We start from the raw sequence: 10,968 nt of genomic DNA, 5'->3' as shown, positions 1-10,968 counted from the left end.
GCGCTGCCGCCAATCTCTACAAAACCAAAGGCTCTTCTAAGAGCCACCCACACCGTCACCACAAGAGCCGGCGCCGCCTATCTCGGGGGTCCTCGCATGAGGCTGATAGTTCATACACCATTGCCGCCATTGTTGGTGCACATATCCACAGAATAACAGGAGATGAATGGGTCAATCCCACATGAAGTCTCAGACCCTCAGGTGGAGTGTCGTCTGCCAAGCTCGCAGGAAATGTCCCCTCCTTAGTGTCTGATACTCCGCGGTGAGGTCTACATGTAGTTAGCAGGTCCCGCAGTAAGGGGGTGGGGGATGGTTGTCGCTATCAGTGACCTGTAACAATCCTCCGGAGATTATGAGCGGGGAATTCAAATTCCCCAACGGATTCTGTGATCAGACAATGAGCGAGAAACCTTGGTAACGCTCAGCCTTCAGTGATGTACATAGTAACATAGTTAGTAAGGCCGAAAAAAGACATCTGTCCATCCAGTTCAGCCCACACTCCATCACAACAAATCCCCAGATCTACGTCCCTCTACAGAACCTAATTGTATGATACAATATTGTTCTGCTCCAGGAAGACATCCAGGCCTCTCTTGAACCCCTCGACTGAGTTCGCCATCACCACCTCCTCAGGCAAGCAATTCCAGATTCTCACTGCCCTAACAGTAAAGAATCCTCTTCTATGTTGGTGGAAAAACCTTCTCTCCTCCAGACGCAAAGAATGCCCCCTTGTGCCCGTCACCTTCCTTGGTATAAACAGATCCTCAGCGAGATATTTGTATTGTCCCCTTATATACTTATACATGGTTATTAGATCGCCCCTCAGTCGTCTTTTTTCTAGACTAAATAATCCTAATTTCGCTAATCTATCTGGGTATTGTAGTTCTCCCATCCCCTTTATTAATTTTGTTGCCCGTCTTTCCTCTCCCGTTTAACTCCTTACGTGCCGTTTTCCAGCTGATCTTTTCTTTACCAGAGTATCCACAGATGCGGCACCTTCACCCCAGGCCCCGGCAGCGCTGTGTCCCCCATACACTGCACACAATGTATACGCTTTGTATATACATATACAGGACAGGAGCTGTAGGGAACAGAACCAACACCTGTGTCCCCCCATACACTGCACACACCGGATATATATAAATACATGACAGGACCTCAAAACGCGCAGCCGTGGCTATCAGACCTCAAACAGCCCATCATTATTCTGAGGAGGTTATAATAGTCTTCAGAGGCGCCATCCACCCGAAACATTAGTGTCCAGGACGTGGTCATCATATAGGAGTCGCCGTACCCTATGTGATGACACACAGGGCGTCCATCTATCCAGCTGCCTCCTACAGCCACATTCCCTGTACACGGATCTGATCAGGAAATTATCACTGCGGCCCAGTGCGGATATATATCCCCCATAAATCTACTAATCAGCGCCCAATAAGAACAGGATATTAAATGTCTAGACAGAATATTAACCTACATTTGGAAACCGCCCTGAACACCCCCCTGATTAGAGCTGTAGAGGGATCTGCTTCGGGTAAGCCGTTTAATCTTTCCACGTCAGGATATCCTTGGGACTATTCAGTATTCGGAGCGTAACGTTGGCACCGATGAGTGTTCTAACATTACAGCGACATCACCAAAGCAGAGAAATCAGATCCTAGCAGTCAGGTGCAGCCCTCACTTAGAAGATGTGGGTGGCTCTGAAAAGAGCCTTTGGGTTGTGAGGACAGAAGAGAACACAATTAACCTCCGAAGCCGTAGAGAGTGCGGCCCTGGCGCTTGAGCGCGTACACCACGTCCATGGCGGTGACGGTCTTCCTCTTGGCGTGCTCGGTGTAGGTGACGGCGTCACGGATCACGTTCTCCAGGAAGACTTTCAGGACACCGCGAGTCTCCTCATAGATGAGGCCGGAGATGCGCTTGACGCCTCCTCTGCGAGCTAGACGGCGGATGGCAGGCTTGGTGATGCCCTGGATGTTATCACGGAGCACCTTCCTGTGCCGCTTGGCGCCGCCCTTCCCGAGACCTTTTCCTCCTTTGCCGCGACCAGACATTTTCTTCAGTCAATGAGCAAAAACTGATTCCTGAGCCTCAGGGACTGCTCCTTTATATGGAGGAAGAATGGACCAGAGAGAGAACTGGAGAGATGACGCTATCCGGGGCGGGGCTTACAGAATCATTAGCTCCTCCCTTCCTCTGCTGATTGGCTGAACACAGAACTGTTGGGAAGTTTGAATTTCCCGCCCATTGTACAGTTTCTGCAATTATTTTTCCAGCTTCTTTATTATATACAATTTCCTTCCCTGTAGCGGCAGGTATCCCGACTATTGTCATGACCATGCCAGATCAGAGTGGATCATACTCTCCACAATGTATGATGCCCCCACAGTTAATCCCAATACACGGTTGAAAGCAGCAAGTGAAATTAGGAGAGATTTTTCATCATATCATCATCAGGTGATTGAATGTTAATTTATGCCATTACCTCATGTACCAATCACAACCCAGAAAGACACATTTTTATGCATTGTTTATATAAAATGTTATGCTTTAATTCAAAATTACGTTAATGTGCCGTGTTTTTTTTTTTTGTTTGTTTTCTTTAATTGTTCTGATTTAATGTGAAAACTGTACTGGAAGCAAACCAAAATAGAAAAATAATCCCTACTACATCACCCTCTATAGTGCCAAAGGCATTTGCTTTCTTATAACCAGGACGTGCTTCTTCGAAATTGGGGCCTGAGTAGCTGTCGGATGGCCAGGAGGGCTTCTGGGTCCCAGTAGGACACTGTAGGAAAAAAACAGGTTGGATCCACTACAAATCACAGCACAAAAGGCATTTCCGCAATGAGATCTGCAGCAGAAAAGTCCCTTAAACTTCCGCATCAGTAGCAATCTGCATCGTGCATTTCTTCCCCCCATAAGGTGGCTTTGACGTCCTGCAGCAGTGACAGGGGAGTCTCGTGTACATAATCGCTGTATTTCGGCAGGGAACATTTTATGTTATCCAAATCCATCTTCTTTATGACCCCAGTGGCCCATTCTGGTGGGCGACCCTGCCGGTCCCCAGCACCGTCCCCGCCTGCCATTTGCTTCTCTTTTATCGTGTGCTCCAGCCAGTCTCTTCCATACTCTTCGGAGGGATCAGTGTCCCCATTGCACAGTTTGTGCTTCACAGCGAGAAGGATTTCACACGCCTTTGATGCCACTGACCGGTCACAGTCACACAGACAAGTCAATAAGGCCGGAAAAAGCCCGACTCATTCACATGTAACCAGAGCGTCGGAGATGGAACCTGAGCTTCTGCTAGATGGCAGCCCTATAGTGTAAGGGCACGTTAGGGACGGTCCCATCTCCAATGTGTGGGACATATAGGAATGTGCCAGGTCCAATGCGTTCACCTTCACCTCCCAATCCAAGTCATTGCACGTCATCTCCAAAATCTGGGACAGCACGGTGTCCGAGTCTTGGAGTTTTTGCATGCGACCATTCCTTAGCAAGTTAGTAAACATCTTTACCACCGCCCTCCTGGGGAAACCTTTCATTACATGGAGCACCAGAGCCTGTAGGAAGGACACAATTATTGATTATTAACCTTCCATAGCACATCATCCCGCACCACAGCGGAGACACTTGAGGGCACATAGAGGCGGGTTATCATCACTTGTGCCTTCTCCTTAGCTATAGCTCGAAGTATCGGCAATGCTGATGAGAATACTGGGCCCAGCGATCACTTGGCTGGATATGGAAACGTGGAGACGAAAAACGAGGATGATGACAGGGATTACAGCAGCACCGCACGTACAGATGGCGGTGCCTGGAAAATCTAGTACATCTGCCTCATTTTGGAGAGGTGCACTGCTGACATGAAGGATTGATCATCTCTCCCTGGGAGAGAGAAGGAGAGAGAGAGATAAAGACAAAGAGAGAGAGAGTGAACGAGAGAGAATGAGAAAGAAGGAGAGAGAGAGAGAAAGCAAAGGAGAAAGAAAGAGAGATAAAGACAAAGAGAAATAAAGAGGGAGATAAGTAGAGAGAGAAGAAATAGAGATGAAGAAAGAGACAAGGAGAGAGAAAGATAGAGATAAAGTGAGAAAAAAGAGAAAGAGAAAGCAAGAGAAAGAGAGGGTGAGAGAGAAATAGAAAGGGGAAAAGGGTAAGAGTGAGAGAAAGATTTAGAGAAAGAAAAGAGAAAGAAAGAGAGGAGATAAATCTTTCTTAGAAATTGGCGCCTGAGTAGCAGTTGGATGGCCAGAAGGGCTTCTGGGTCCCAGTAGGGCACTGTAGTAAAAAAAGAAAAACACAGGTTGGATCCACTACAAATTACAGCACAAAAGGCATTTCCGCAGTGAAATCTGCAGCAGAAAAGTACCATAAACTTCCGCATCAGTAGCAATCTGCATCGTGCATTTCTTCCCCCCATAAGGTTGCTTTGACGTCCTGCAGCAGTGACCGGGGAGTTTCGTGTACATGATCGCTGTTTTTCGGAAGGGGACATTTTATGTTATCCAAATCCATCTTCTGTATGACACCAGTGGCCCAATCTGGTGGGCGACCCTGCCGGCCCCAGCACCGTCCCCGCCTGCCATTTGCTTCTCTTTTATCGTGTGCTCCAGCCAGTCTCTTCCATGCTGTTCGGAGGGATCAGTGTCCCCATTACACAGTTTGGGCTTCACAGCAAGAAGGATTTCACAAAACTTTAATGCCACTGGCCGGTCACAGTCACACAGACAAGTCAATAAGGCCGGAAAAAGCCCGACTCATTCACATGTAACCAGAGCGTCGGAGATGGAACCTGAGCTTCTGCTAGATGGCAGCCCTATAGTGTAAGGGCACGTTAGGGACGGTCCCATCTCCAATGTTTGGGACATATAGGAATGTGCCAGGTCCACTGCGTTCACCTTCACCTCCCAATCCAAGTCACTGCACGTCATCTCCAAAATCTGGGACAGCACGGTGTCCGAGTCTTGGAGTTTTTGCATGCGACCATTCCTTAGCAAGTCATTAAACATCTTTACCACCGCCCTCCTGGGGAAACCTTTCATTCCATGGGGCACCAGAGCCTGTAGGATGGACACAATTATTGATTATTAACCTTCCATAGCATATCATCCCGCACCACAGCGGAGACACTTGAGGGCACATAGAGGCGGGTTATCATCACTTGTGCCTTCTCCTTTGCTACAGCTCGAAGTATCGGCAATGCTGATGAGAATACTGGGCCCAGCGATCACTTGGCTGGATATGGAAACGTGGAGAGGAAAAACGAGGATGATGACAGGGATTACAGCAGCACCCCACGTGCAGATGGCGGTGCCTAGAAAATCTAGTACATCTGCCTCATTTTGGAGAGGTGCACTGCTGACATGAAGGATTGATAATCTCTCCCTGAGAGAGAGAAAGAGAGAGATAAAGTGAAAGAGAGAGAATGAGAAAGAAGGAGATAGAGAGAAAGAAAGGGAGAAAGAGAGAGAGAGAGACAAAAAGACATAAAGAGAGAGATAGAGAAGTAGAGAGAAGAGAGATAAAGAAAGAGAGAAGGAGAGAGATAGATATAAAGTAAGAAAAAGAGAAAGCAAGGGAAAGAGAGGGAGAGAGAGAAATAGAAAGGAAGAAAGAGTAAGAGTGAGAGAAAGATTTAGAGAAAAAAGAAGAGAGAAAGAGAGGAGAGCGAAGAGAGAAATGAGAGAAGGAAATAATGAAAGAGAGGAGAGAGAAATAGAGATTAAGAAAGAGGGAGAGAGAGAGAAAGAAGAAGAGAGGGGAGACTGCTCTATATACTGTACACTCTGGTCTATAAATTGTACACACTGCTGTATATACTTTACACACTGCTCTATATACTGTACACACTGCTGTATGTACTGTACACACTGGCTCTATATACTGTGCACACTGCTGTATATACTGTACACTCTGCTCTATATACTGTGTACTCTGCTGTATATACTGTACACTCTGCTGTATATACTGTACCCTCTCCTCTAGTATCAGTGACACTTATTACACTGCTGATCTGGGCTGTGCAGATGTGATGTTGTGCACTATATATACTATGTACAGCTGTGTTCTCTGTGTAGACGCTGGATTTTGTGTCTCCGCTTTTCTCCCAATATTCCCCTTTTACACAATAGTGGGGGTCACATAAATCCATTAATATTTCAGTTTTCTCCCCGGAGATGTTTATGTGTTTGGTTGGGGAGTCGCAGTGTGCAGCTGTCGCCTCATCAGAGCTCTTCGCACCATGACATGCCGCAGCGGTCACAGCTTCACACTGGGTAAGACACGATATCAGGCAGGTGATTGCAATCAGCCACCGATGTGGATCATCTACTGGTGTGGAACACGTGTCCCCCCAATCCTCTGCACATACGGGGTACAGTGACACCACAGGTCAGGGAGGTGGCAGTCAGCGGAGGCCGTCGCCTGTGTTACCCTTCTGGGTTGTCAGCAGCTCCAGCTCGTCCCCACATCGTACAATCAGCTTCCTGTGCGATAGACATAGGAGTAAAGATCCCTGTGATGGTGACAGGAGCCGGGAATAGGAGGAACGAGCTCCCGCAGCAGATTTATCTCCCCGGATACACAGTGATGTGCAGATCGGGAGGACGGCGGCGATGATCCCGGGATTTCCTCTCCGCTCTTTCCCGGCATCTCTGCTAGTGACGGCTACAAATGGCCGGTGGAGATGTTGGAGAAGGGGAGGCGACGGAGGAATCGCGCTCTGCTGTCCGGTGTTAGCCGGTAAAGGGCTTTTATCCCGGGCAGGGAAGCACAAGGGGAGAGCGGAGCTTCACTCGGACTCAGCTGGGAGGGGGCGGGGCCTGTGTCCAGTGTCAGCCAATAGAAGCTCAGGACGGTGCTGCTCAGCAGCCAATCAGTGCGCAGTAAGCCTGTACATATAACAGGCGCCTCCAGCTCCGGCCTCAGTGTTTTCCTTCCTATCAGGAAATATTTTCATTTTGCGTCAGCAGCATATGATGGCAGAGACCGCGCCAGCCGCCGCTCCCCCTCCCGCAGAACCGGCCGCCAAATCCAAGAAGCAGCCGAAGAAATCTGCTGCCAAGAAGAGCAATAAACCCTCCGGCCCCAGCGTCTCCGAGCTGATCGTGAAAGCCGTGTCCGCCTCCAAGGAGCGCAGCGGGGTGTCTCTGGCCGCCCTGAAGAAGGCTCTGTCTGCTGGAGGATACGATGTAGAGAAGAACAACAGCCGCCTGAAGCTGGCCGTCAAGGCTCTGGTCACCAAGGGCGCCCTCCTCCAGGTGAAAGGCAGCGGCGCCTCCGGGTCCTTCAAGCTGAACAAGAAGCAGGAGACGAAGGACAAAGTGGCCAAGACGAAGCCAGCAGCTGCGGCCAAACCTAAGAAACCCGCTGCTGCCAAGAAAGCCGCCAAATCTCCGAAGAAGCCCAAGAAGGCTCCGACTGCGGCCAAGAAGAGCCCGAAAACGGCCAAGAAGCCCGCAGCGGCCAAGAAAGCGGCCAAGAGCCCCAAGAAGCCGAAAGCCGCTCCCAAGCCCAAGAAGGTGACGAAGAGTCCGGCTAAGAAGGCGGCCAAACCCGCCAAGAGTCCGGCTAAGAAGGCTGCGAAAGCCAAGAAGCCCGCGGCTAAGAAATAAGCTGCAGCCCCTGTTCTGTTACCACAAAGGCTCTTATAAGAGCCACCACCTCCTCCCCGCAGAGCTGTATGATCAGTGCCACCACCTCCTCCCCGCAGAGCTGTATGATCAGTGCCACCACCTCCTCCCCGCAGAGCTGTATGATCAGTGCCACCACCTCCTCCCCGCAGAGCTGTATGATCAGTGCCACCACCTCCTCCCCGCAGAGCTGTATGATCAGTGCCACCACTTCCTCCCCGCAGAGCTGTATCATCAGTGCCACCACCTCCTTCCCGCAGAGCTGTATGATCAGTGCCACCTCCTCCTCCCCGCAGAGCTGTATGATCAGAGCCACCACCTCCTCCCCGCAGAGCTGTATGATCAGAGCCACCATCTCCTCCCCGCAGAGCTGTATGATCAGTGCCACCTCCTCCTCCCCGCAGAGCTGTATGATCAGAGCCACCACCTCCTCCCTGCAGAGCTGTATGATCAGAGAAATCACCTCCTCCCCGCAGAGCTGTATGATCAGTGCCACCACCTCCTCCCCGCAGAGCTGTATGATCAGTGCCACCACCTCCTCCCCGCAGAGCTGTATGATCAGTGCCACCACCTCCTCCCCGCAGAGCTGTATGATCAGTGCCACCACCTCCTCCCTGCAGAGCTGTATGATCAGAGAAATCACCTCCTCCCCGCACAGCTGTATGATCAGTACCACCACCTCCTCCCTGCAGAGCTGTATGATCAGAGAAATCACCTCCACCCCGCAGAGCTGTATGATCAGTGCCACCACCTTCTCCCCCGCAGAGCTGTATGATCAGAGCCACCACTTCCTCCCCGCAGAGCTGTATAATCAGTGCCACCACCTCCACCCCGCAGAGCTGTATGATCAGAGAAATCACCTCCACCCCGCAGAGCTGTATGATCAGAGCCACCACCTCCTCCCCGCAGAGCTGTATGATCAGAGCCACCACCCTCTCCCCGCAGAGCTGTATAATCAGTGCCACCACCTCCTCCCCGCAGAGCTGTATGATCAGTGCCACCACCTCCTCCCCGCAGAGCTGTATGATCAGTGCCACCACCTCCTCCCCGCAGAGCTGTATGATCAGTGCCACCTCCTCCTCCCCGCAGAGCTGTATGATCAGAGCCACCTCCTCCTCCCCGCAGAGCTGTATGATCAGTGCCACCACCTCCTCCCCGCAGAGCTGTATGATCAGTGCCACCACCTCCTCCCCGCAGAGCTGTATGATCAGTACCACCACCTCCTCCCTGCAGAGCTGTATGATCAGAGAAATCACCTCCTCCCCGCAGAGCTGTATGATCAGTGCCACCACCTCCTCCCCGCAGAGCTGTATGATCAGTGCCACCACCTCCTCCCCGCAGAGCTGTATGATCAGTGCCACCACCTCCTCCCCGCAGAGCTGTATGATCAGTGCCACCACCTCCTCCCCGCAGAGCTGTATGATCAGTGCCACCTCCTCCTCCCCGCAGAGCTGTATGATCAGAGCCACCACCTCTTCCCTGCAGAGCTGTATGATCAGAGAAATCACCTCCTCCCCGCACAGCTGTATGATCAGTACCACCACCTCCTCCCCGCAGAGCTGTATGATCAGAGCCACCACCTCCTCCCCGCAGAGCTGTATGATCAGTGCCACCACCTCCTCCCCGCACAGCTGTATGATCAGTGCCACCAACTCCTCCCCGCAGAGCTGCATGATCAGAGCCACCACCTCCTCCCCGCAGAGCTGTATGATCAGAGCCACCACCTCCTCCCCGCAGAGCTGTATGATCAGTGCCACCACCTCCTCCCCGCAGAGCTGTATCATCAGTGCCACCACCTACTCCTCCCTGCAGAGCTGTATGATCAGAGAAATCACCTCCACCCCGCAGAGCTGTATGATCAGTGCCACCACCTCCTCCCCGCAGAGCTGTATCATCAGTGCCACCACCTTCTCCTCCCTGCAGAGCTGTATGATCAGAGAAATCACCTCCACCCCGCAGAGCTGTATGATCAGTGCCACCACCTTCTCCCCCGCAGAGCTGTATGATCAGAGCCACCACTTCCTCCCCGCAGAGCTGTATAATCAGTGCCACCACCTCCACCCCGCAGAGCTGTATGATCAGAGAAATCACCTCCACCCCGCAGAGCTGTATGATCAGAGCCACCACCTCCTCCCCGCAGAGCTGTATGATCAGAGCCACCACCCTCTCCCCGCAGAGCTGTATAATCAGTGCCACCACCTCCTCCCCGCAGAGCTGTATGATCAGTGCCACCACCTCCTCCCCGCAGAGCTGTATGATCAGTGCCACCACCTCCTCCCCGCAGAGCTGTATGATCAGTGCCACCTCCTCCTCCCCGCAGAGCTGTATGATCAGAGCCACCTCCTCCTCCCCGCAGAGCTGTATGATCAGTGCCACCACCTCCTCCCCGCAGAGCTGTATGATCAGTGCCACCACCTCCTCCCCGCAGAGCTGTATGATCAGTACCACCACCTCCTCCCTGCAGAGCTGTATGATCAGAGAAATCACCTCCTCCCCGCAGAGCTGTATGATCAGTGCCACCACCTCCTCCCCGCAGAGCTGTATGATCAGTGCCACCACCTCCTCCCCGCAGAGCTGTATGATCAGTGCCACCACCTCCTCCCCGCAGAGCTGTATGATCAGTGCCACCACCTCCTCCCCGCAGAGCTGTATGATCAGTGCCACCTCCTCCTCCCCGCAGAGCTGTATGATCAGAGCCACCACCTCTTCCCTGCAGAGCTGTATGATCAGAGAAATCACCTCCTCCCCGCACAGCTGTATGATCAGTACCACCACCTCCTCCCCGCAGAGCTGTATGATCAGAGCCACCACCTCCTCCCCGCAGAGCTGTATGATCAGTGCCACCACCTCCTCCCCGCACAGCTGTATGATCAGTGCCACCAACTCCTCCCCGCAGAGCTGCATGATCAGAGCCACCACCTCCTCCCCGCAGAGCTGTATGATCAGAGCCACCACCTCCTCCCCGCAGAGCTGTATGATCAGTGCCACCACCTCCTCCCCGCAGAGCTGTATCATCAGTGCCACCACCTACTCCTCCCTGCAGAGCTGTATGATCAGAGAAATCACCTCCACCCCGCAGAGCTGTATGATCAGTGCCACCACCTCCTCCCCGCAGAGCTGTATCATCAGTGCCACCACCTTCTCCTCCCTGCAGAGCTGTATGATCAGAGAAATCACCTCCACCCCGCAGAGCTGTATGATCAGTGCCACCACCTTCTCCCCCGCAGAGCTGTATGATCAGAGCCACCAATTCCTCCCCGCAGAGCTGTATAATCAGTGCCACCACCTCCACCCCGCAGAGCTGTATGATCAGAGAAATCACCTCCACCCCGCA

At 52.1% G+C, this 10,968-nt stretch overlaps 1 protein-coding gene across 1 annotated transcript; it reads left to right on the top strand.

Moving 5' to 3' along the window:
* The first annotated feature begins 6,980 nt into the window (after window positions 1–6,980).
* LOC138653684 (histone H1C-like) lies at window positions 6,981–7,639 on the top strand. The gene has a single exon (XM_069743289.1). It carries the CDS (start codon window positions 6,981–6,983, stop codon window positions 7,614–7,616), a length of 636 nt encoding a protein of 211 aa, XP_069599390.1. The 3' UTR covers window positions 7,617–7,639.
* Window positions 7,640–10,968: the final 3,329 nt, after the last annotated feature.

Source organism: Ranitomeya imitator, unplaced genomic scaffold (genome assembly GCF_032444005.1).
Source record: "Ranitomeya imitator isolate aRanImi1 unplaced genomic scaffold, aRanImi1.pri SCAFFOLD_325, whole genome shotgun sequence".
NCBI lineage: Eukaryota > Metazoa > Chordata > Amphibia > Anura > Dendrobatidae > Ranitomeya > Ranitomeya imitator.
This window is presented reverse-complemented; position numbering and strand designations above follow the sequence as displayed.